This window comes from Cheilinus undulatus, linkage group 10, assembly GCF_018320785.1.
Source record: "Cheilinus undulatus linkage group 10, ASM1832078v1, whole genome shotgun sequence".
Classification (NCBI taxonomy): domain Eukaryota; kingdom Metazoa; phylum Chordata; class Actinopteri; order Labriformes; family Labridae; genus Cheilinus; species Cheilinus undulatus.
In genome coordinates this window covers 13,415,281-13,441,381 of record NC_054874.1, presented here as the reverse complement: position 1 = coordinate 13,441,381, position 26,101 = coordinate 13,415,281, and the positions used below count along the sequence as shown (strand labels likewise).

Sequence of the window (26,101 nt, the reverse complement as noted above, 5' to 3'; positions counted from 1 at the left end):
CACACCTGAGAGTAAACATTAATGCTTCACCACCTAACGTGTGCCTGTGGTGGATAAAAGATCATCCCTAATAATCAATCAAATAACACACAGACACACACCATCTATAAACAAATGATACAACTACTACTTATAATAATAACAATATTTGTTAAAAGATAATATAAAACGGCTCTCTAACAGGATCCGGCTCTTATCTTCTCACATAAAAGGGCTGGCTCTTTGAACCGGCTTGTTCACGAACGACCCATCACTACTCTGCAGATTAAGGAATGGCTGTCAAATAATTTCTGTGCAATGACAAAAGTGATTGAGTACTGTTACTTAACCAAAAAATGTGTTCAATCGACTCAAAAAAAAAAAAAAATTGAACTAAAATGGCTGTTTTGGGTTTTTAAAGGTCACATATAATGCAAAATTCACGTTTTCAGGATTTCTGCCAAAAAAATTTTTTGCCTCTGGCCTGTCCACAATCCTCCCAAGAATCAGAACCCCCCCCCCCCCCACCTTTCAGAAAATCTCTGCTGAAACAAGCAGTTCACAGATTTTCCCCTCATGATGTCATGTGTTCCAGCCTCCTCTCCTCATCCTCATCTCAGCTGCTAGCTGATCCATTAAGCCACATCCATTTCCTGAGAGGGGCGGGGTCAGGGGTGGAGTCAGACAGCTCAGTAACATTTAAAGGCACAGACACAGAAACAGCCCATTCTGAGCAAGGCTGAAACAGAGTGGTTTTTAGACATGCAAAAATCCAATACTGGAGTGTTTTTTCAGCAACAAATGTCACAGGCATTTTTTGGGGACCATTGAGATCAATATAAACTTGTCTGAAAGGGGTAAAATATGTGAACTTTAAGTTAACACATCTCATTTTTTAAACAACCTTCAACAGCTTGGTTTTAAGTGCAGGAAAGTTGGATGATTTCCTTATTACAACTGAATGCAACTGGATTCATGGTTTCTCCTCTTTACTACCAAGATCAACTGAAGTAGGAAAACAGAAGTTTGTCATTCCCTGACCACATGTGTGCAAAGATGAACTCAATCTTTAAAGGATTCCCATGATATTACAAGCTGCAGACTTCTCACAATCAGAGCAAATTAACACCTCCAGTACTTTTTATATGTAAGCTTTACCTTATCATTTCAAAACCATCACTAGAGCTGCACATGACTGAAATCACAGAACTTTTGTGGTTCACTTCTGTTTACAGTGCAGGAAAACTTGGCTCAAACACATGCCTAGACAGCTCAGACTACTCAATTTCTTCTTTTTCTGCTTGTTTAAGTTTTGCTTTAACCTGATTACCGCCACCTACTTCACAGCAGTGTGAGTCAGCAAATAGGCAGCCTAGGTCTTACCTCCAATTTCCACATACAGCGACCTTACCATTTCTACAGCCGGTGCTCCAGTCTGGCAGCAGCTTATCCCTGGAGCATCACTCTGGTCCGCTTCATTTGAGATACGCTGTAGGTCTATTTCCAGCACCGGCCCGCAAACTGTGTTGATACCCGTTGGTCAGAAAGCTCCAAAAAGGAAGTCAAAAGCGTAGAATATCCGGTTCTTTCAAAATACAACACAGTGCACGGACTCCATGTCGCAAATCATCACTATATCAACATTATGTTTCATCCTGCAGCGAGAGCAAAGGGTCGGCGAGAGGTCAGAGGGTCACAGACCTACAACGGCGCCATTGAGGAGGAAAAGTTAACTTTTGCAGACATTAAGTCAAAAAATTTTTACATAAACCACAGATCCTTTAAACAAACATTAACCTTTTAACTTCCTAATGTACTCAAACAATGGCTGAAGCATTAACATCATGGACTTGTACCAGAAAGGATGATAAATTAAGCCCAAAAGGTAAAACAGTCTGCTGCTGACATACTATTCCATTACTAGATAAACCTACCAACAGCACATATCACTGATTATCAAGTAAAGTTAACTTTATTTGTGTGACTGCATAACTATCAGGGTTTACAGTGATGAAACGGGGGAGGGCTTGTTTGTTTGTCTTTGCCTGGAGCCTCTATATAACTAAAACAGCCCCTGGGAGTAAATGTGCATTTTCTACTTTCTTTTGTAGTGTCTTTGTGTTTGCTCAAATATTTTTAACCTTTAACAAGCTTTGTGATTGGAGTTCTAGCACCATAGAACAGGCAGCCTTTGTTATTTGTGCTATTCTGAGACCTATTTGCATTCATATTTTCTTCCTTATGAAATACGTTGTGGTGCTCATTACACACAGGGCACTGCCAGCACGCACACATGAAAAACACAACCAAATACTTAAATAAGCACTCTTGAACTCTCCGGAAGAATATGCAATAAAAATGTATTTTTTCGCTCAAAGATGAGAATTCCAAAAATGTGGGAAAACAGATGAAGTACGTTGTGATTAAAGCTGGTCCAATCTTATGCGTAAGCTAAAGCCTCATCATTTTGAACAAAGGCGAGGAAAATTGACCATTCTGCCAGCATTCAAAGGACATCCATCACTCATAAATTAGATAACCTTTCGCTTTCTGCATTTCTGCTGTTTAAATGTGTAAAGTGCTGCAACAGGAGCCACAGTTTCAATCAGAAATGTTTCAGCTTAATTGGAAACACAGGAAATGTAATTCGGCACTGGCTACTAATCTTCTAAATTTCATTTTCTGGCAGAAATTAGTTCATGTCTGCCTTCTTGTTGTGAAACAATAAGTAAGGAAAGTGATTTTAACTTTTAAAAGGACCCTGTCTGGGCCCGATAAGTGAGCTCATCCTTAATCCTAATTGTGTCAAAGGCAGGATTTACCACTTCATTCTCTAAACAAGAGCCGGGCCATCGGCCCTTTCTGAGGTTCGCAATCAATCTCGTGTGGATTTTTCTGGTGCCGGTTAATTTAGCAATGCACACAAAAGCACGGGTCATGTACCTTTTCCTTAGCAAATAATTGGCTGTAGCTGTCTGTAAATACACGGTTTAAATCACAACATCCCTTATCAGCTGCTCACCAGTCCTGCTCCATGTGAGAGGGAAACGAAAGGCCGTAATACTCGTTCAGAATTATAAAATTCATAATGAACTAAAGCATTTTAAGGACAAATCCTGGTATTAATAAGCCCATTTTCCAGAGTGTACTTCTTTATTGTTAAACTTCTGAAAGCTTTTACGTTTTTTTTTTTTTTTTTTCCACATTTCACATCCAAAATACATTTCTGGAGTGGCAAACAAAGTGCTGTAATCCTCTGCAGAGATACTTCGGTCATTTCATCATGTTCCTCTCCTGGATTACCCAGCAATCACCTGCTTCAATTTTTCTCAAGACCTTGAATCATGCTTTTCACATTCAGACACAATACAAGATTTAGAAGGGGGAAAAAAATTCGTTTTGCCTCCTGCACTGCCTGTACATTTTTTCTCATGAACTACATTAGACAGACACAATTATGCAACCGAGGACAAACAAACCAACGCACTGTTTCAGACTGGGTGTGTGTTTTCCAGCTGCTATGTGTGCCAGCTGTGGCTCACACTGTCACAGCTAACATACCAGGCTCATGTGTGATGCATGTTTGGTGCATCCCCTTGATGTCACAGCCCTGTCATTCCTCATACATTTATCTAAATAAATCTCACTACAAGTGACTTGATTTATTGTACAGCTGAACTGAGCTGGGAAATTTTCACCATGAAAGCTTTCTGTATGAAGAAGGTGAGCTTTTCCACTGGGCTTTTGCTTTGAAAAGCACAAACCGATGGCACAAACCAATAATTTGGCAAATGATCTTGACCATGATTGATTTATAAAATCAATACAAGGGTAAAATGTCCAAGGGGGTGAATACTTTTTATTGGCACTGTACTACCAGTTGATAACATGACTGTTTTGCCCCAGTTGTCTCTGTCTTCTTCTTCTTGGATTAGTGACTGTGTTTAACTCAACCTGTTGTGCTGGACTGTGTTGTACACGAGTGAGGAGAAAGAGGACCAGGGGGGAGAGAGGAGGAGAGAGCATCTTTTCTCAGACATGGTACAAAACAATTGAGCTTAATGTGAAAACTCCCTAATATGAGGTTTAGAATGAATCTCACAGTGTGAACACAGTCAGACACCATGCTGCCAAACAAATGAAGACTTCAAATCTGAAGCATTAAGTTTGGCTGTCAGAAATGATCAGGTATGCCCAGGAGCAATTTTTGAATCAGAACCAGGAGGTGCTCAGCTCTTAGAGATAATGTGACATATAGACATGCTTGTGTTCAGTAGTGCTGCTAAAACACCAATTTCACTGAACAATACTATCATATATATGATGTTGCTTTTAAAATAACATTCAACATACGATTTCGCTTCCAAAATACAAAATAGGTAAAAGAAATAAAAAAGATGCTGATTTTGCTTTTTGAATTTTGCACGTCATTATTATTGTCATTTAGTTTCCATCATCATTAGGCTGTTGTACACAAGTGTTTACTCGCCTCCCACTGACAAGACTGTATTCCTGTCTGATGAACACAAGCATCCTACTCTCAACTCTGATAACATAAAAAAAACCTTTAAAGTAAAAAGACAGATCTGGTTTGGCCATGCCCTTTATTATTTCAGGAATGCTGGGATAAGATTTGAGGTTATTCGGTACCCTATAAAAGACTTTAAAATGACCTATGGGGATGCCGTAGGAGACCAAATTAAAACCTGCCTTCTGAAGACAAAGCACCAAACATGAATCAATGCTAAAATTTTGGTTTATTTTAGCTGCAACTGGAAACCAAAAATGCCATTAATTTGATATTCTGGAGCTTTAGTTCCACGTCACCCCTCCCTAAATGCAGAACTACCCACTTCCAGTGGAACTAAACCCTACCCTTACCTAGGGCCTGATTGGTCTGGTCCATTCTCAGACCTGGCACTGATTGAAGCTTTGCAAGATGGATTTGCCTGATAACTAGTGATGGGTCATTCGTGAACGAGACAATTCAAAGAGCCAGCTCTTCTATGTCAAAGGTTCCCGTTTGAGAGCCGTTTTAAATCATTATAACTATTACTTTTACTATTTATTTGTGTGTTGTTTGTGTGTTATGTGATTGATCATCAAGAATAATCTTTTCTACACACACTTCCACAGACACATCTTGCACTGGGGACACAAGCTTGGTGGTATAACATTAATGTTTGATACCAGGTGTGTCATACAGCCCAGCCAGTGAGCAGATTTCATTTGACCTGCAAGGTGTTTTGAGGGGGACAGTATATTTACAAAAATAATAGCATGATATTTTCATCAATTCAAAAAAATTGAGCACAGTTGGACTAAAATATTATCACAAGTATCAATCAAATCTTATGATATTGCTGAATCTGGCAGGTTAAATGAACATAACTGGTACCTGATTGAAGAGCCAGCTCTTCTTGCTGAGCCAAACCGAATGATCTGGATCACTGAAAAGAGATTAAATTCCCATCAATACTGATAACAGGCGTGGAATATAGCCAGTCTATCTGCTTTGCAAGGTTATGAAAAGTGATCAAAATCAGCTTGTGGACTTTCCAGATACCACTGGATTTGATCCATATTTTAGGGCTATCCCACATTTTTGGGCTGCAAGGGGTTAACACTGTTGCCTGACAGCAAGAAGGTTCCTGGATCGCTTCCTGGTCAGGGCTTCTCTGCGCAGAGTTTCCATGTTTTTTCCCATACGTGGTATCCTCTCAGCTTCCTCCCACCACCAAAAAAACATGCTCATTAGGTTAATTGGTGATTCTAAATTGACCGTAGGTGTGAGTGTGCTTGCTCTTCTGTCTCTATATGTCAGCCCTGCCATTGACTGGCGACCAGTCCAGGGTGTACTCTGCCTCTTGTCAAATGGCAGCTGGGAAAAGCTCCAACCCTGAAGAGGATAAGCAGTAAAGAAAGTTGATGGATGGACATCCCCCATATTCATTTGCTTAAAAATTAGATTAAAATATCATGTGATTATGGAAGCAATTTTAAAGATTTTATAGAGGTATGTTAGATTTTAGTACTCCATATGCTGTGCGCATTTCTCCTTCAATCACTGAAATTGTAACCTTCTGCCGCGTTGTTGTTTATAAGAAACTGACATGTGAGGATTTTCTCTCTGTGACTGTGTTAGAACTGTTACAAATGCTGACTCTAAAATGCAAGCACGTTTTCAACAACTTGTAGAAGGTGAATCTGGACTGGCTGTACTTTTTGCAGCGCTAGAAAGTGAATGGATATCCATGAAATCCTGTGCGTCTCCTGAGGGACCTGTGGGTGCGCTCAGAGGCTCTACACTGCAAAAAATGTCCATCCTGAAAGGGATTTACGGAAGAAATACGCGTGAAGTGTTCTGTTTTCTTTCTAACAAGAAAATCTGTGTAAATCATTTGCTATGATATCGCTGCGTTCCTGCGTAAAACTGCCTTTTCTTTTGGAATAGATATTAGTTGTTGAATCCTCGGCAGTTTTTTCTACCTTGACGCACTGAGATGGGAAATATCTTCAGACATTTCGTGTAATTGCCGAAATTTTTTAACCGACAAGAAGCAGGGGGAAGCATCAAGCTGCAATAAGGGGGGGAGGAGGAGAGAAAAAAAACGCTTAATGAAAAATTGGGAATCAACAGCTATCCAAAAGGTGCCTATTTTTTGCAGTGCGGCTAATGCTGAAGTCATTCTCCGTCTCATACAACAGCAGCCAAGGACACGAGAGCATTAGCAGAGAGAGGGGGAAGAGGAGAGAGATAGGTACCTCCTCTCGCCATTGCGATCGGTGTCTCGCTGCTGTACCGATGCTGGTGTGAAAGCTGCTCAAACAGGAGGCGACAGAGGAGCGGGGAATTTAACTTCACTCACGGACAAACCTATGCGTGGATTTCGGCTCTTTTTCCCTTCGCCAATGCAAAAGGAAATATGCAGCGAAGCTTCACCATCCTCTACACCAGTTTACTGGGGATGTGCTTGGGTTCAAGCTCAAGTTTTCCAAGTAACATCAATATAGGTGAGAATTACGCACGAACAGCAGCCCCTTTGTTCCGTCGTCTTTAACTTTCCCCCTAATGTATCTTTTCTGATCTGTGTGTTTCTCCTGGTTTTCCCTCGGGTCCGATGTGTTCAACATTAACTCCTGGTTCTTTGCTGCTCAACAGGAGGATTGTTCCCAACTGAATCGCACGAATATGAGGTTTTTCGTTTCGCCCTCTCACACCACCAGGACATCCCCAAACTGGTGCCGCAGGTGGATATGGTCAAAATGGGGAACAGCTTCTCCATGACATATGCCTGTAAGTAAAATCTGCCTGGAGGCAAATTATCATCGTGTAATCTGTGTGTTCTGCAGGTTTTCACTCCCCCTTAATCTGTTTATTCACTTCGCAAACAGCCAAGAACTCCATGCATGTAAGGAGAAAACCAAAAGCAGGCTGTAATCGCAAACTGAAAAGACTCGCGAGTGTTGGAGGGTTATTTTAACTGTTGCGTGGGACCACGAAAGACTTATTTTGCTGTGCTTTTCTCTGCATGATTGCAGTGTGATTTTGCGCTCCAGGGAAGCTACGGGGCTTTTCAAATCAACCTCTGCAGCAGCAGCAGCAGCAGCAGCAGCGATGATCCCTCACTCAAATAACATCAGCTTTAACAGCCACACGAATTTCAAACCAATGCTTCACTCTTCTGGTTCAAATGGAGGCTGAAACAAAGAGCCAGAGCGCAGATCAGAGCTCTCAGGCAGTGTGAACAAAGACTCTAAATGCAAAGTAACAAACAATGGATCACAATCAGATCATCAATTTCTGTCAGAACAGAAAATTAACCCTTCCTTCTTAAAAAAAAAAATCGTAAGCATCACATTATATCCCAACTTTGGCACTTAGAGTCAGAAAATGCAGACGTTAGAGTGTCTTCAATTCATTTATGTGAAAATTTAAAATCTAAGCAATGTCATTATGGGCCCCTGTAGTATTTTTGCCCAACAAGAGCGTTTAAAAATCATTATTTTGAGTCTCTGGTCAGGAAATGGGGTTGTCATTCTCCTGTGGGGGATAATTTGTGCCATTATGCCGGCTAAACAATTACTCCATGCTAGCTTTAGAAAAGAAATGCCTGTCCTAATTGTTTCCTCTTTGTTACCCATGCACTTATCCCTCCTTTGTATTCTGACAAGATTTTGTCACCACTGAGACTTTTTAGCCTCCTTTTTCTATCCTCTTCTCAGAAGAATTAGCCTGTAGTTCACTCACATTTGGTGGAGTGAATTCAAACGCTGCCGGGCACATCCTTCAGAAACTATTTTTCCTTTCTCATTGCCTGGTGTGGCAGACGTAATTGCTTGTCTTAGGTGTCAGTCTGGAATTGATATGTTGGATGCCATAACAAATATGAAGCATGCACAACTTACACGTGAGCGATGCAAACATGCAACAGTTTTAGAAAGGTAGGATATACATGTTTAATGACAGACTGACTCGACATCAGAGGAAATGAGCTGAACTGCCTCCCCACATTTGTCGCCTCAGAGGGTAACACAGTGTACTTGTTGTTTATCGAATCTGCTAGGGCTGTCAGTGTTAACGCATTCATCACAACGAAAATAAGGTCTGAAATTCAGTTTTTAGTTGTATCATTCATCATGTGATAGTTTGTCCCTTTAGATGCACCGTAGTTACATCATAGTAAGGCAGCGGCTGCATGTCGCTCACTGTAGCAGCTTCCTGCATTCACAGTGACAGAAATTAAAGACATTATTTTTGTTAATTTTTCATCCAAGTAAGTTATATTTTCTGTAATAAAGTTAATGTCTTACACTGGTTGGACCAATCAGCATAATATAAGGAGAATGAGACCGTAGCTGTGGGCGGGGTTGAGTTGTACATGAAGCAATGGCTTTCGCAGTGTCACAGTTAGCCTGGATGTAGCTATTGTGTAGTGTCAGTTTTATCAGAACTAGACCACTTATCTGTATAAAACAAGCACAGAGCCACACTGAAAGTTCTTCATGACAGAACAGATAGTTTTGCCCTTTTCCGAACCAACGTGGGCATGAGTTTGATCATTATGGGTAGGTTGAGTTGCACAGTAAGCCGGTGTACACAGTGGCTGCTACTGCTGAAGCAGTTAGCTCAAATGTAGCTGTAGAAAAATGGCAGTTTTATCAGAATTGCTCCACATTACTTCATTAAAAAAAGAGCAAAGAATTACACTGAAAGCATCTTGGTTGAGAGGACGTGTTTACTCTTCTCCTGACCAGCCTCAGCATAAGTTTTATCACACCATAATCTGCTGGTCATACTACGGCAGAGTTTGCTGGCCAGATTGTTGCAGAGCTGTGCATGCGTACAACCTCATTTTGTCTTGTCGCTCCGATTGGCCCGTCATTAATATCACAGACAGAATGTTTGTCCAGTCATCTTCTGATAATTTTTGGGAAAAGTCCTGCCATTTCCAAAGGCTTTTTATGGCGTTCCCAGATGAATGTTAAATATATCCATGCAATGGATATTTGACACACTACCTGGCACATCAGCGTAAGAATTTCCTGCTTTTCTTGTAGAATTAAACATTTTTTTTCCATTCAGGAGGTAAAACACTTTTAGGATACAACAATATATATTACAAAGTAAAAGCATAATAAAATAACAGTTTGTTGAGAATATTCTCACCTTAACTGTCTGCTTTCTCAGGTTTACTGACACAGATAAAGCAACTAAACATGAACTCCTGAAAAGTGTAAATGCTGTCAAGTTACCCGGGATATCAGTGAGTCAATTTGTACATGCACTCTTTCAAATCTTCCTGTATAACAGGAATAAACAGTGTTTTTGACAGAATACACATTTAAAGCTGTCTGCTACCTCTGAGTCATTAATTCAGACCACACTAGTGTAGCAGTGCAAACAAACAGTGTAAAAGTCATCAAATACTTTTTTGACTTGATTTGGTTCACAAATCAGTAGTGAACTGTGCATGTGGGCTTATTACCTCCGCCAAGGAGGTTATGTGATTGGGTTGGTTTGTTTGTTTGTTCATTTGTTTGTTTGTTTGTTAGCAAGATAACTCAAAAAGTCATGGACGGATTTTCATGAAATTTTCAGGAAATGTCAGAAATGACATAAGGAAGAACTGATTAGATTTGGGACCGATCCACATCACAGTCTGGATCCAGGAATTTTTTAAAGAATTCTTTACTATTGGGAGATAGGGCTAATGGTGGCGGTCTGCGCTATTACCACTTTATACCAGGAGATGGCGGACATGAGTAACTTCAATCCCAGCAGCATTTTTTAGTGTGTTTCTATTCAAAGTTTTGGAGTTTATAGAGTTTGAAAGACACACGCCCGGTCGAGGAGACGAGTCGGAGCGTAACAGAGAGAAAGACAGCGAACTGTAGCGAGAATACTCACAATGCTGGGAGGAATAGAGGAATATTCACCCTCTGCCATGACTTTCAGTCATCTGGTGAGGCCATGAGTGCTTCTGCCATGATAGTCCACACTTAGCGAAGCCAGTGCTTTGTCTCACCGTGTCTCCACCCCACCGGGGAGGGAGTAATCGGCAAATTAGATTTTGGGAGTGATCCGGATCACCGTCTGAATCCAGGAATGTTTTAAAGGATTCTTCACTGTTGGGAGATAGGACTAATGTTGTAGGTCTGTGCTCTCTGAGTGCTTTTCTAGTTTAAAATGCAAAATAATTGCATTTTAAAACATGCAATTAAAACTGACAAACATGGATATGCAGTGCATTCACAAAGTATTCAGATTTAAATCATTTTTTAAAAATTTTATGTTGCAGCCTGATGCTACAGTAAAGAAAATGTCATTAATCTACACTCAGTATCCTGTCATGGTAAAGCAAAAAATGATTTTTTTGACAACACTAAAATATCACATTGGCATTAATTTAGCTCATGTTCCTCCCATTTATCTCAGTCTTTGCTGAAATATTTCTACATCTTGATTGGAATCAATCTGTGATAAATTAAGTGGATTGGACATAATTTGGAAAGGCAAATACCTCTCTACAGAAGGCCTCACAGCTGACAATGCATATCAAACAATTCTGTTGCACTGAAAGTTCCCAAGAGCACAGTGGCCTCCATGATTCTCAGTTGGATGAAGTCTGGCACAGCCAAGACTTTTCCGAGAGCTGGTCACCCAGCCAAAATGAGCAATCGGGGGAGAAGGGCTTTTGTAAGAGAGGGGACCAAAAACCTGATGGTCACTCTGACTGAGCTCCAGAGATCCTGTGTAGCGATGGAGTAAAGTTCCAGAAGGATAACCATCACAGCAGCCCTTCACTGATCTGGGCTTATGTGGCAGCTAGATAGAAGCCTCTCCTCAGCCCAAAACACATGAAAGCCCTCTTGAAGTTTGCAAAAACTCTTGATCTTTGTTCTTTATGAACAAAATGTGTAAAGTTGTTCACTACACAGCATATTTTCAGCAATAATCCAAAAACCCATGCAGAAAACCCAATAACTTTATGTCAGTGGAACCTGCTGAATGCTATCCTCTGGATTGGCCTACAAAAAAACATCATCCCTGCAGCATTCTCTTCAACGTGTCTGTAAAAAGGTGGTGCTGTAGGATAACTTGCCCATTTGGCAATAGCAATGGAAGTCAGGTCATGGCAATCATGTCAGCCGTGACTGACCCAAGTGTCGCAGCTCCATTGAGTGTAGGAAGGCATCTAATGCGAAACTGGCTATTGCTGATCTGCTGCTGAAGATTGAAGCCTCCAGTGGCTAAGACATGGTGGAAGCCTTAACACAAAGACTTTGATCTCCCCTTCGAAAAGGAAACTCTGGAGACAGCTGTTCTCATCAAAAGACTTTCACTTGAGTTCTTGCACATGCTTTAACAGTGCATGTGTCGCACATCATAGGCTGCTCGTGGTCCCTTATGGAATCATTTTCAAGTCGTACATGCTGGGTGAATTTTCCCTTCTGGATCACTCTAGAAAAGAGGAGGAGGCTGTCCTGATGGGGGAATCTCAATCCTGTGGAACATGGCCCTTTTTTCATGTGAGACTGCCACCTAAGTTAACAGAACTAAAGAGGCAGTGCAAGCAGGGGATAGCCAAAAGAGTCCTGGCCAGGAAGTTCTTCAGATTCTTTCTGTGGTGTTGGAGGAAGCTGTTCAATACTACAAATGTATTACAATGTTAATAGTTCAACCAGTTCTTGCAACTGAAGATGAAAAGAGAGCTCTGGCTTCTCAATCTCTGCCCTATGTTCCATAGCTTGGATGGTATTTCTAACAATTTCCCCTCAATGCTCCTGAAATGGGGCAAACCTTCATTATAGCCTGAATCTGGAGTTCTGTTGTCTGAAGATTTTTCATCAACATCCATTGTAACTTTCATAGCTGATGGCAGACTCAACTCATGAGATCATAGATGCTTTTTATAGTCTTTTATAGCTGTAGGTGTCAAGTTTGTGACGCTGCCACACTTTTTTGTTGGTATGGCTCTTTCACAATGAAAACATTCAACAACATAACTAGTGTGGACTTTTGTTACAGGCATTGCCAGGTAGAAGTGTGGTCTCACATTATCAACTAAACACAGATAACATAACAGTAACTCACGCTGTGACTTACTTTGAGATGTTTTGGTCACATATGACTCCCTAAGAAGCTTCCACCTTTGTTTAAATTGAAAAGATCCGTACTTCTTGGCATGTGTGAGCTATCACGGTGTTCTGAAGCCCACCTCTTCCATCTGTCCTAAGGCTAAGGTATGCTTTACTCTGGTCAAACAAACTGGACTTTGGGGCTCAAGCATGCTTGGGCACAGTACACACTGTCTAGTGTAAGTAGACCTTAAGAATAAGAATGGACATACAGAAGATCAGGGCTCAGTCTGAGCTGCTGTCTGTCACATATTACTCTGTGACACCGCTTTTATTTATCTGCCATTATGGCTGAAAGGTTGGGCTATGACGACGCTGGTTTTGCTTTATGTATGCACAACCAAGTCTTACCAGTGATGGTATTGATACCAGTTTACTGCCAGCCACTAGTGAGCTGCTCCAACACCAGCGTCCTGAACAGTCGCGCCTTACACCCAAGAGGTCTTCGGTTGACCTCATCCTGACACATTAGGTCCTCACTGAGCACTTTCAGGTATTAAATAGAGGAATGCGTGCAGCCTTTGTTGACTTCAAGAAAATGACATGGTGAGTAGAGATGATCTCTGGAGGATTCTAAAGCTCTGCGTGATCCCACATTTGCTCATCCAGCTGATGTCTGCTCTACCTTCTGGTTCAGAGAGCACTGTGTAGTGTGGTGGCTTCACCTCTGACTTCTTCCTGGTTGATTCTGGGGTGAGGCAGGGGTGTGTCTTAGCCCCTACGCTGTAACAGGGGTCAGCGAGCTGTGGAGGGTCATTTGCTGCGATCCTATATACTATAGACGTCCTTGTGGGAGCTTTTAACTTGCTGAGTGAGGAGTCTGAAGAATTGGGAATGCATGTCTCCTGGCCGAACAAAGATCCAGACATTTTGGATGCCTTGGATGCTGCCACTGAATCGACTGAGTGATTGGTGAGTGTGTGGAAGTTGTAGAGCAGTTCGCATATCTTATTAGCGTAATCCATCAATCTTGATGGTGAGGCTGAGATCAACCACAGACTTGGATGCGGGCATGGGGCAGTGGGTTCACTGAGCAAATCAGTGTGGCATTCCTGGTGTCTGAGCATGTGGATGAAAGTCCTTTGGTCCTTGGTCCTCTCGGTCTTCCTATACTCTTATAAGGCCTGAACATTGACTGATGGCCCAAAGTGCCAGCTGGATAACCTGACACGCCACACATCCATCTGGGAAAGCTTCAATAGGAACGTTTGAGAAAAGGCAGAGGCTTTGAAAAAACTCGGAGGGTGATTGGGTGAACGTTCTATCTGTCACATGTCTACGGGCCAATCAGAGCAACAAAACACGTGACATAACCGCTATCGAGCTGCGCATGTGCAGCTACTGAGGAATAACGCGAAACATGGCGACTCTAGACATGTAAGTACTCGACTTTTTTCGTTTTTGAAAAGAAAACAACTCACTGCTGTTCTTTGTTCTTCTTTAACGAAGAAATGTGGTCAAGTTCTGATAAAACTGGCACTTTAGCAGCATCCACGCTAATCTCTTCCTCCATAACTGCACCAGCTCTTGCTGCTGCCTGTCAACGTCACGACTCTGCTGCGCCTGGAAGTACTGCCCCTCATCGCTGATTGGTCCTGTCACCTTCTAACTGGGCCCAAACGGTTTAGATGGGAGCTTTGCAAGATGGATTCGCCAGTGAGAAACAAGGAAACTGGTGTATCCATCTGCTGTACAAGGTTACCATCTGGACTCATTTGCGACAACTTCTTTTTAGCTCGTGTTTGGGTATCGTTGGTAAGACCATGTGACTAATGCCAATGTGCTCTGGGGTGCAAGGATGGGTCAACTGCCTGATACGGAACGGTATTTTCACTTTTAAGGGCACCTGGTGTGCTTTCCTGGGTTTGATCCAGCTCATTGCATACTGGGTGCCAAGCACTGGGTCGACACACTTGGGGCAACTGCATGCCTTTTTGGAGGGGTGAGTTAGAAGGATTCCTGGAGAGATGGTGCATGGGTCTTGCACAGGCCTGGACAGAAGCAAAAAAAAAAAAAGAAGAATGGAATAATATTAAAATGAATGCCAAGTCTACCCAAGAAAGGCAAAATAGTCTGTTGTTTACATACCGTTCCCATGTGAACTTGCAAGGTCACTTGTTGTCAGTTGGAGTAAAGTGCTGCTCATCGTGAATGAAGAACAGTCAGAGTGTGGATTTTGAGGGTCACTAAGGTCATCAACCTCTACACACCTGGATCTATGGATTTGTCATGCTAATCACAAGAACCATCAATTTTTAAGTCAAAGGAGAAGCTGAAACAAATCCTTTGACTCTATTAATCTCTTTTAAACCTTTAAAATGTTCAAATATGCCAAATAGCCACTCTGGTCTAATCAGGGGCCTGGCATTAAGTATGTTTTTGGATGATTTATTGAATAGTGACACCATGCCAGTCAGTAAACACTTTTCTAATGTTTGCTAATGTATAATAAAAACAACTAAATCAGACAAGGAAAGCTGTTTACCAAGCATATACATCTTAATCTCAGAGAACAAATATTGAGAGTTGCTTATTTGTTCATATCCACCACCAGGGTTTAATGTAATGGGGTTGTTGCAGTTCTTATGAGATTCAGTTATGAGTTTAAAATTGGATTTGAAATAACGCATTATGTGCAACAGCACTCATGCAGATTTATAGACGCTCAGTGCTGGCTGCTGTAGCGTGTTGAACACTCTCACTAAAAGGAAATTTACTGTTGTTTGTCAAAGTATAACTCCAATATCCCTGCATGTTGATACTGCTGCGTATAAATCCCCAACCTGATCATAAAAACTCCAGCTTTATGAAGTCATCCTGCCTAGATTTGGCTTCATAGGGTGTAAAGTTTTGCAGGGATGTCTTTAAAACACAGAGCTGTGAAAAGCAATAGGAGACCTTGACAGACCCCTGACGATGCCAAGCTCCCCCTACCTTCCAAGCAATTTGAGAGCGTCAGAGCTGTGTAATGAAATGTAAACACACCTAAGAATGCCCTCATTAATGAGATGCTCAAGAGGGAATTTGATGTGAATATGAGGGTCAGGCCACTGCTGGACTTATCCGGAGATGACGCTAGTTGAACACACGGTGCCTGTCTTATAAAAGGGGATGAGAGGGATACGCACATTAAAGCCACGGCATAAGCCGGGGTGGCAACCTTCAATGTTGGAAACAGCCAATGGAAGTGCAGAAAACAACAGTTCCTCCTGTTTGTACATGCTGAGGGCTAATCCAAGGAATTCCCATTAGCTCCTTGGCTTCATTGTTCATTTTTTACATTTGAGAAAACACATTTACAGCCTTGTGCAAGAGATATTTGAAGTCTCTATAGGTCACTTTGTTATTGGCAAAATATGTAAGTGTTGAGGGTTATGTGTCATGTTGTATTATTATGGCGGTGTGCCTGACGAGATAACATCTTTGGTCCACCTCTTTTCCTGTCCCAGGTGGACATAAGATTTTCATCATGGCCCCCATTAGGGCTGGGCAATACATCAAGATTGTAAAGACCCTAAAGTGAAAATAAATCTGTATTTAGGTTTGTTGTATGGCAGGTCACAGTGTTGTTAAACCCCAGGTAAAATTTCAGTCCAATAAAACATCTCTAGGTTTATAAAATTAAGCTTCAAAATCATAAAAAATGTGGCAGTAAAGTCTGCTCCAGTATGTTGTGGGTGTGTCCGTTGAATGAGCTGAAGCCATGCCCACTCTGGAGAAGTATGGTCCTCTCAAATTAAAAAATGGGACAATCTGAATTGAGGAAAGCTCTCACACCACAAGCCTGTCTCTTGACCTTCGAAGAAGAGACAAAGTCCATTTTCTGGCTTAGATCTCTGTTATGATACTTTTAATGATCCATAGACCACTGTGGCTGATAGATTTGATAAATTTACCCCATAATTAAGAAAAAAACATCATTTAACTGACTGGTAACTTTCAATAAAGGCAGTGACATCAGCTAACAACAGACTGCACTGAGATGAACTGCTCTGTAACTTTATATGGTAGTGTGAGAGGGGCGGGGTCATTCCCTACTGTGGGCTCTTGACATCATGAGCCCACATATTGGCCCAGCCAAATCCAGAATTCAGTCACATGTAGAACTCAGTGTTTTCAAATGTTTACAGCAACCATATTCCAACATATTTAGAGTGTTAACACAGAAACTCTGGATTTTACTTTACAGGGTCTTTATGACATTTAATGACAATATATTTTATATTGATTTGAAATAAAACAATGCCAGGCCTGATGCTCAGTAAAAAGATTATGCTTTTTGACCACAAGATAAACAGTATGAAATGTTTACTCTTAAAGTGAAATTGCTCTTTATTTTTAACTTTTGCTGTGTTTTGGCTGGGTCATTGTCGTGCTGGAAAATAAATCTTCTCTCATGCGGTAGTTCTATTGCACGCTGAAAAAGGATTCTCCTTTATTTTGCTGCATTCATTTTAACCTCTGCTTTTATAAGCCTTCCAGGGCCAGCTGCCAAGAAGCATCCCCACAGCAGGATGCTGCCAACATTTTGTCTGATGGCCAAAAAGCACCTCTTTGGTCTCATCAGGCCAAAGAACTTTCTTTCACTTGGAGTCTCCCAAACTCGAGATTTAATGAGTTTTCTTCAACAGTGGCTTTCTCTTTGACACTCTCCAATAAAGCTTTAGCTGGTGTAGAACCCCGGCAACAGTTGTTGTATGCAGAGTCTCACCCAGCTCAGCTGCTGAAGCTTGTAACCCCTTCAAAGTGGTCAGTCTTGGTGGCCTCTCTTACTAATCCCCTTCCTGGATGGCCTCTCAGTTTGGAGGATGGCCTGATCAAGGCAGATTTACACATGTTTACACCATATTTCTTCCATTTCCCGTTGATGTGTTTAACTGAACTTTGGGGGATGAAATCTTTTGCATCCATCCCCAGACTAACACTTGTCAATTAACCTCTTACCTGAGTTGCATGGAGTGTTCTTTTATCTTCATGGTGTAATGGTAGCCAGGGATACTGATTAACCAGTGACTGGACCTTTCAAACACAGGTGACTTTATTCTACTGTCACTTGAGACACTGCCCAACCTTACTTAACACCCAGTGGCATTTTATTATTTTTGATTATCAAAACCTGCAGGCAAACTCCTGCATACTGTCTAAATTACACAAATATATTGGAAACATACAGAAATGTGGGTAGAACTGGCAGGGAGTGAATGAAAACCTTCCATCGCGTTTTCAAAGAGTCCTCTCTCTCTCTCTGATGAATCATTTTGAAACACAAAGTATGCATGAGTAAAGAAAAATTTGACAACTTCAATTTATGGTAATGCTTTTGTACATGTCCAATGACATGAAGCAGTTTGTCTGCAGTTTTTTGATCATTAAATGAGTGGAAAGGAGCCAGCATGTTCTGGCATGGCCAACCTAACATTCCTCTTATCCAGTTTTCTTGCTTTTAAAATATTCACCTAAAACTCGCTTTAGGTCTAAATCTCATCCAATTGGATTATTCGATCTGCCAGTCTGCAGATCCTCAATAATTCTGGTCACTATCAGCACTACAGGAAATCCAGATTTTCCTTCCTTCCACTCCTGTCTCAGCTTACTGCTAGAAGCCATCAAATGTGACATCTTTTCTTCCTTATGTCATGCCTATCGCTGCAATCCATGGCCATGATGGTGGGCTGTGGTACAAGCATGTCAGAAAGATTCACAGCAGCGGGCGATAGCAGAAATGAAAGTGACACCTCTTCCTGCTGTGTGACACTTGTTCCAAAAGAATATTTCAGTGTGGTAGCTATAAAGACATGATCGTAAGAAAAAAAGAAAAAAAGAAAAGACGGGCTCCGGGGCCTGTTTATAATGAGTCAGATGAGAAAAGCAGTCTATTCCTGGAGTTGTGTGTAGGAGTGCGATCGTGTGTACATCTGGGTGCTGGTTCTGGCATCTGTGTAGGATGTCATCAGTGAGTGACAGTTCACCCCTGTAAGTGCGTGCGAGTGTGGGAGCGTGCCCGGGGCCAATGGGGTCCACAAGTGTGAAAAGCAGCATGTGAATGGGGCCTTGTGCACATGGATGAATGGAGCTCCGGATGAGGGCGATACCCATCAGCTGGCTCTTATAACTTACCACTTCCTTCGGCAGTGAGACCTCCCACCCCTAGCGCGCACACAAAACACAGTCATGTACACGAGCTCATGCACACTCTCGCTGGCACCTGCCGACAGAACAGGGCGAGGGGGGCTGGGACGCACAAGGGCAAAGGGGAACGAGGAAAAGAAAGAGGAAAGATGGAGATGAAACAACGCCGTGAATGTCAGTGGCAAAGCCATTCATTTCATTTCCTGTCTTTGGAGTCATCAGGGTAAAAATGAAAGCAACACATTTGCATTTTTGTGCCCTCTTCCTCGCTTTCACATATATGCAAACTCGTAGAATATCTGTATTTTTAGCATATATTTTACACATCATTATGATATACGTGCCGTTGTGTTTGTTTCTCAGGCACTTGCTAGACTGGCTCATTTTCCATGTTTCCAGCGGTTAAAAATAACTGCCAGGGATGTGGTGTGTACATGGAGAATATTAGTCACTGTTCCCCTCAGTTAGATATCAAATTACCATAATCTGCTATTGACTTGGTTTATAATAAGGACGTCACTGAATCGCTAGCTTCATGTCAAATCCCCTACAGGCTCACGCCTATATTATCTACTTCTCCCTTTGATATCCTGCATGTGTGTGGTGAGATTTAGGCTAAGCTTTGGCTATTTTTGAGTGAAAATCTGTCTGTACCTAGCAACATAAAGGAACATTTAAAACATGGTCCTGTCACTAACCTACATTTGATTTGTGTCCACTTCAGCAGTTCTGATTATAAACCTTTCATTAAGACTAATTTGTGTTCATAGGATGGACAGTTTGTATTGTCACTGTGATGTTGGCGCCAGTATTTCCTCAGGTCTCTGAAGGGCACTTGAAGAGGACTGAAAGAGGATCTATGAGGCAGGCATGATCAATGGACTGAGTACTGCACAAGCCAATCAATACAGCACAGATGATATGAGGGGGGGCGGCTTCCGACCAGGCAGGTTTTACAGATAAATAAGTATTACTGTTACAGGTAGAGGTCAACTTCAGGGGTGGTCTGATGTTAAAGTTTTATTAAGTCTCTGTATTTAAATGGCTCAAACCTTATATTTTATCAGTGGTTTATTCCTAAGGATGTTCCTATGAAGCTAATGAGAAAATCAGATGAGGAATAGCTGTGAGCAGTCTGCTGGAGTCCAAATTAACCCCTCTTTTCTAAAGCAGATGGATGCAATGTCACAGGTTGTGGGTGTTTCCAGTCGCTAATGAGCAAAGCAGTGCTGTGTTTTAGTCTGACAGTGTAAAAGGTAGAATGACTGGATAATAGAAGAAAAATCAAATGTAACCTACATCATGGAGTAATTACTTCTTAACCCTTTATAGGGCAAGGAACCATATATGGTGACTTCCTCGTGGCCTCCCTCTGACTCTCTTTGATACAGTTAAACCAGGATAAATTTTCTCAGTCAGTCAGTGGAGATCAGTCATCATGATCGTGACATCACACCATCTGACCAATCATCAGTGGCCCAGGGTCTCTGAAACTTCCTGTTTCCTCCAGAACTGGAAAAAAGCAGTTTTACATCTCTGCTGGTCCCAAACAAATGGCCCTAACATCCCAACTAACCATGATAAGGTGATGAAACTGGTACATTATAAAAGTGAATAGTTAAAGTCTTGATAAGTTTTATTTGTGGAGGATTTCTGGCAATTTCTGACATTTTAAAATAAAAATGGAGGAACCAAATTTGGACATACGCCCATTTAGGGATGTAAAATGTTGACTATATGAAGACATATGGCCAACTCATCTAGCAAGCCGTACTAGGGGTATTTTCTCATCATATATATAAGATGTTAGTCCTGTAAAGTGTAGTTGGATGTTGCCACAGATTGGAAAAAATAGAATGTTTCAGTGGATAATATTATCTAATAAAGAAATTTTAAAGTAATAATTATCAAAATCAGAGTGATTTTTGTTCATCTTTATAACCTTAAAACAGTTTTATTATACTAATTTGATTTATATCAGTCTTTATTTTTACTGTAAGCCTTATTTATGCTTAGATTGATTTACAAACTTTGTATTTATGTTGTTTTTTGTACTCTGATGGAAATATAGGAATAAATCAATAGTATAAATAGTGAAATATGTGTTTTTAGTCAGTTTTGTAACAGTTTTATTTCACTTAAATGGAAAAAAAACATTGTTATTTTTATTGTGAGTCTCATCACTGCTAAAATGAACTTAGTTATTAAATATTTGTTGTTATTATTGGTGTCCTGTTGGAATTTTAAGATGAAACTGGCGGTACCACTAAGAATTATGAAGTATTCTAAAGTCAGAAATGTTGAGGTCAGCATCTAAAGAAAACCTCACCATTTGTGAAATTAAAATTATATATGTTTTTTTTAATGTGTTAGTAAATGCTCATTAGACTCTATATGTGTTTATTTTCTGTTATGTACATGTTTGTGTGCATAAACTATGGATTTTATTTTTACCATAAATCGGCAAAAAACCATGTAGGGCCACTTCATAGCCCTTGATTTTCACCATAATGATATAAAATATATATTAGTGAAAAAGATAAAAACCTTAGAACATTTTGGGATGTCAACCCAAAATGTTCTAAGGTTTGATTTTTGAATTTCCATGTATTTCAATTGAGTGTCCTATGAAAGATTAAATAGAGTTTAAGCTATAATATGTTGAATTATTTCACTGGAATGTCTATTTTAGTTTTAAAATGACCACTCATAATTAAAGTTTTTTAGCTGACTTCTTACAATACCTTAAATTTTACCAACAGTTTCCAAGTCGTCTTGTTTAATGGCTGTCATGACAGAGCCACCGTGACAGACGTGACCCATGTATCGTTGCAATGGAGGAGTTTGGATGTCACATAAAATAAGTTGTGATGAACCATGATTGTTCTCTTCTATGTGTGGCCCACTGTCATTTACAAGTCGAGCATAGACCAGGTGTGCCGCTCAGCTTGCTTTCTTCTGTGGCTTACTTCTCATTTGAATTGAGGACTCTGCTCATTAAAATGGCTCTCCATAAAGTGTATTCACTACATGGTCAATAGGTATTTTGGTTTTATTTGAGAATTATCACATAATGAGGGAGAAAAGCTGTTAAAAGTGGCCTTACTGGTTTGATCCCTTCGAAAGTTTTTACAGTACTGTGTTGAACTTTAAGGCATGTTTGGGCCAAAAATCTAGGCTGACGTAAGGCATCCTTGCATGTTACCAGGGGAGTTGGAAAGAAATATATTTAAAAAAAAAAAAGTCCACACTTTAAGGGACAGTAAGGGGTGGATGTGGTGTGCAAGTAAAGTCTAGGGTATCAGGTAGAAGGGTTTCCATGGGCCTCTGATTATGCTGTGGATGTTATAAGGGCCTGAAGACTCTGTCTCTGGGCATATCATCAGAGGTTGAAAGGCCTGGATCAAAGAAACACCAGTGAGCTTGACCTTGGCTTCCAAACAGCATGACAATGGTATCAGCAGATATTAGCTTAAAAAGTTGATTACTGGTATTGGCAAATATGAAAATTTTGATATGTAGGTCCAAACTACTTTTAAATATAGGTATCCGCATCTAAAACTGATCTGTTATTATCAGCATATCGGATATCTACAAAAATCCAATATTGTGCATTCCTTGGAACCATTCCTACTTCGAGGCAGCAGCGCTAACCAGTGCCTCAGGCTTGAGCTGATAACTTTTATCAGAACCAAACTATGGGCCGCAAGTATAAAAATGAATTCATAAGAGAACAGAACCACAACTACCTCCATACACACATGGGAAAAAACTGTTGCCTTCATGTTTTTTTTTTTTTTTCTTTTGTTTCTGTCTGCAACTTAGTTCACCTGTTTGAAGTTTCCCCACTGGGCTAGGTTCTAGCTCTGACTGCTAATCTGTTGGAGCATGCAAGGCTGCTTTGTGAAGTCCTCTGCTCTCACACACATGCACACACACACACCAAACAATAGCTACAAGAGACAGAGCTCAAACAGATGCATTTAATGTATTATTCAATGCAACACATCCAAAGCTATCACTCCATGGAGTTATAAGCATAAATATGTAATAATAACCCTGCAGAAAAAAGGCATATGAACCGAATCAAATGTTTGGCACTAATGTTTATAACAGAAATGCTGCGTTCTATAGGATCAGCCTGAAGTATAGCAAAGGAAATGTTTGTCCCTCAGGATATCTTTGTTTATGTCTGTTATATGAACCCCTTTTTGTTCCACTCTTTCCCTCTTTGATGGCAAACATCACACCAAAAAGTAGTCTCAGCTGGGATGTGAGTGCTAAAAGGAAGAGGGTGGTTTGGAGGTTGAGCTCAGAGTGACGTCAGCCATTTGGTAACTGAAGGGAGCTCTTAAAGTTGATCTGAGGCAGTCGCCATGTTGAAAACAGTCTCAAACTAACTTTAGGTTAACATACAGACAAAGGGGTGGGGCTGAGGTGGATCTTAAACCTGCTGACAATCAGCCACACTGTACTGGTTTATATTCATATCAGCCATGCTGATAGTCTCTATTAACAGAGTCTAGATAAGATGTAGAATCTTTACAGGGGTGAGGATTTATTCATGCAGTCTTGTTTCTGTTATTTGTGCAACACATGTTGAAAATATAGAGACTAGAGATGAGCTGATCCACTTTTTTCCAGCACCAATCCAATTTCAATACGTAGGTACAGATACCCAATATTAGTTCTGATATTCTTTTTAATCATAATTATTTTTTCTAGTTTTTTTGCTTGTATTATATGTAAGGCTACACAAAGCTCTTCTAAACTTTAAACAAGATTTCTTGATCAAAAACCAAAATGTATTTTGAATCCATAAAATGGAATATTATCCCCAATAAATATATTTAAACTTTGTGCTGGCTTCATATAGAAACAGGTAGCAGCATCAAAAGTAATGTTTTTTTATTAATTTTCTGAAACTGCATTGAACTGTAAAAACCAACAGCAGCACAGGGCTGCTACTGCAAACTGAATAGAACCAAAGCATATTACTGAATAAAAAGTAAACATGTAGATATAAGTATCTACACATTTTTAAAAACCTATTTTAAAAAGTAAAAACACTTCACATCATTATTTAGCCAAAAATGATATATCTAGGGACTATTACTGTATAAAGTAACAAATAAAAGTTTTTAAACTAAAAATTGACATAAAAAGCAGGCCGCTATTGAATACATTTTCTTGGTATGTGCCTTCACAATAAAATCAATGCAGTAAAACAATTACTTTGGACTTTTATTTTGAAAGATTTGTCAGAGGGACCATGTTTACCATTGATTTGACTCAGCTTAAGCACTGTGTTTACAGTCAGCCATGCTGTCACTCTTGACAGCTGCTTCTCTGAGCTCATTAAACACCACAGCCCTCTCCTTTTAGACATCCTGGACTTAAAATGAGGGAGTCATGTTAAAACACCCCGGTTGTTTAAGCCGTTGTAATACGAGTTGCTGCAGCTCGTATGAACGCCACAGAGCGGTTGACTTTGGGATTGTTATCAGACTGCTCTTTAGTGGTGGAGTCAGATGTAATGAGACTGAGCTGATGTCTCTCACTTAGCTCGCTACTAAGCTAGCATAGCACTTTTATACCTTGTGTCTTCATGAGTTGCATTCAAGGCCTCATGGAAACTTTGGAATTTGTGTTGGTGACGTGGATCACCACCTTCAGTCTAATCTCTGATATAAATATAATGGAAATATTGACCTGATGTGGATATTGGATTGGATCAGGCCCATCTCTAACTGAGACCCCACAAATGGGTGAGAAAGATGACAGTATTAACTGATTTGTTCTTCAAAGGTCTGTGTCCATAGCCAGCTTTTTGAGCACTGGAAGTGCCAGTAACCTCATTTTTAGAGCACTTCACGCCAGCATTCATGGTTGCTATGTTACAAAAAATGAATCCCGCTTTCCTTTGTAGAAACTGTAACATTGTTTTAAAATAGCTACGTGCTTCATATTTCCATATTTAATGGAAATATTGCCCGGAAAACATGAAGACCATGTTAAGGAATCATCCTGACACAGGCAGCAGCTGTAGACTTAAAAACTTTATCCTAAAAAAGACGAGTCCAATCGGCTTCTCTTCCACTGTTGTTGGAAGTCCCGCCCATTCTTGATTTTGATTGGCGCATGAGGGAGAAGTGACTTTGACAAGTGCAGCGCTGCTCCAAAAGTTGAATTGTTTTCAACTTAGAGCCCTTTAAGAATGGCAACAAAAACATCTGACATTGAACTACGCTGTGTTCAGAACAATTGACTCTATTGGTTTAGAATTGAAGATAGGCTCTGCCAGTACTAGAAAAGCCGGCTATGAACACAGGTCCAGCACAGCACCTCACACACCAGGCCTGTGCAGAGACCTTTAGAGGGGCAGATGTGTCACTTAGTTGATTAGTCAAACAATAATAAATGCAAACTGTTTTACTAAATTATTTATTGAAGTCATATGAAACTGATCGAGTAATCAGCCATTCTTAAAACAAGAAACTTAGATGTTTGGTAGTCCTATTATCTTCAATGTTAAGATTTGCTGCTTCTCTATGAGAGCTATTCTAGTACGAGGAGTTCGGGGGCTTTAGACTGTGAACTAATGAAAGAAAAAGACAGTAATTTTAAATGAGTCATTAAAACCATGAATAAATAATGTAACCTTTTAAAGTGGACACTTTATAGCTCTACGATCAGATATGTGATTGGTTGAAGATGAGACGGTAACAATAAACCTTAAGAGCACAGAGGATGGTGTAGCACACACTCATTCCCTTGCTACTAAGTTTGCTTTTTAGAGCTAATCCAGAATCTGTGCTTTAAATATTGCTGTTATAATTTATTTCCAGGGTTAGAACTACATAGATTGACTTCATTTTTTAACTATATCAGAGTTTAATCATCACTGATGAGAGAAGGGAGGTGAAGTGAAGAGCACCACAGCTGAGATCTTTCTCCCTCTGTCCCTCTCTTCCTCTTCCCCTCACATTTTGTCCTTTTTTTCTTTCCTTTGCATCCGAGCAGGAGAAAAGCAGAGATGCTGCTATGATACTGGGTGCTCATTTGATGCTCCAAAATCAAAACAAGGTCAGAGTTCATACCTGAGTGCGGTTAAACGGGCGATGTCATGCTTTAGGTGCATGTGGTCATTCAAGAATGATTGTTGTTCTTCAAACATGCGTGTCACTCTGACCTCATTTTGACTTTGGAGCAACCATAAGGAATCTTTCCTACTTTCCTGCAGCCCATTTGGCAAGTGCCAAAATCCTTTTCAGTCAGGGGTGTGAAGAAGCACATTTTGAAAGCTGGTGGCTTGCGTCATTGAAAGTTTTATGTGTTGTAGTTTATATGT

The 26,101-nt window shown here is 40.5% G+C and overlaps 1 protein-coding gene across 2 annotated transcripts in view; it reads left to right on the top strand.

Annotated features, from left to right (window-relative positions):
• Positions 1-6,735: 6,735 nt before the first annotated feature.
• The window catches only part of gria1a (glutamate receptor, ionotropic, AMPA 1a), a 151,713-nt gene continuing 132,347 nt past the window's right edge, over positions 6,736-26,101 (top strand). For both annotated transcript variants that reach the window (XM_041797483.1, XM_041797484.1), the window contains exons 1-2: positions 6,736-6,993; positions 7,142-7,276. In XM_041797483.1, the coding sequence (XP_041653417.1) occupies positions 6,906-6,993; positions 7,142-7,276 (223 nt within the window). In that variant the 5' untranslated portion in view covers positions 6,736-6,905. The remainder of the gene's footprint in view (positions 6,994-7,141; positions 7,277-26,101) is intronic.